Source organism: Phalaenopsis equestris, unplaced genomic scaffold (genome assembly GCF_001263595.1).
Source record: "Phalaenopsis equestris unplaced genomic scaffold, ASM126359v1 Scaffold212555, whole genome shotgun sequence".
NCBI lineage: Eukaryota > Viridiplantae > Streptophyta > Magnoliopsida > Asparagales > Orchidaceae > Phalaenopsis > Phalaenopsis equestris.
Genome location: NW_018231477.1, coordinates 3,760 through 4,829, shown reverse-complemented (window position 1 = coordinate 4,829; position 1,070 = coordinate 3,760). Strand labels below are relative to the sequence as shown.

General features: G+C 33.5%; 1 protein-coding gene across 1 annotated transcript in view; it reads right to left on the bottom strand.

Annotated features, from left to right (window-relative positions):
• Positions 1-416: 416 nt before the first annotated feature.
• LOC110036915 (protein trichome birefringence-like 8) overlaps positions 417-1,070 on the bottom strand; it is a gene marked incomplete at its 3' end in the record, with an annotated part of 1,712 nt that continues 1,058 nt past the window's right edge. Inside the window, exon 2 of the mRNA XM_020741475.1 lies at positions 417-806. Coding sequence (XP_020597134.1) covers positions 417-806 — 390 coding nt within the window. The remainder of the gene's footprint in view (positions 807-1,070) is intronic.

Below are 1,070 nucleotides of genomic sequence, written 5' to 3'. Positions count from 1 at the left end.
TCTATATTATGTCTCGAGAGTCGTGCAAGATGATAGAAATTTGTTCATGACATGTCAATGTTGCAGAAAAAATTGGACAACAACAAGTAATAATCTTATACATCTGCTAATATTATAAATAAGACTCACTAAATTCCAGAGTGGAGCCATCTTTATTCTCTAAGGTGATTAAAATCATCAAATATTTAAAATTTTCTAAGTATTGGGTAAAAAAAAAAAATTTACTGAGAGGAGGCAACATTATTAAATTCCCCAAACTTTATAAAAAAAAATTATTTTGATTTATTATTTGTATAAAAAATCTCAAATTTTAGGGTGGGCACAATCCAAGATATAACATAGTTACTTCAAAAAAAAAAGGAAAAAGATGTCTATAAGAAACCAAAAAAGAAAGAGGGAAAAAAATATTTACGTACTTCTTTAGGGTTTTATCAATATTCCACCAATGCCCAGCATTGAAGACAATGACATCAGCACCAACCCACTTGTTGGAATCCCAATGAGGCGTATCGATGTGAATCGCCCTACGAACAATGTTGGGAGAGTGTGGAAGAGGTCGACCGATGGCCACAAGGAAAGGTGCTCTGTAGTACTCAATGGTTAGGTTATAGTCTTCGAAGAGAATGATAAGATATCCTTTGTGTTTGGAGATTGGATTCCCATTCTTCTCATAAACCCTAGTTTGATTTGTGACACCTATCCTTAACATGCATACTAGAGATTCCCATTGATTCCTCCCTATTGAATCCCCCACAAATAGTATTCTCTTATTTTTGCTCTTTTCTAGCATCATGCTAGCATTGAACCTGTAATTTTTTTTATTGCAACATAGTGTATTTTAGCAATTTTAAATATTTGAAATATAAGGCAACAATGAAATCAAGATATATATATATATATATAAGATTGGCAAGAGACTATTATATGAGCCCAAATCAACCTCATGTGTCTAATCACTCGACGGATCCGCATACCAGCGGGATCGAATTCTTAATCTCAAGGGGCTTAGAACTGACATAGCATATGTCAACCAAAGAGTCGGAGAACGCGGCATAATATATATATATATA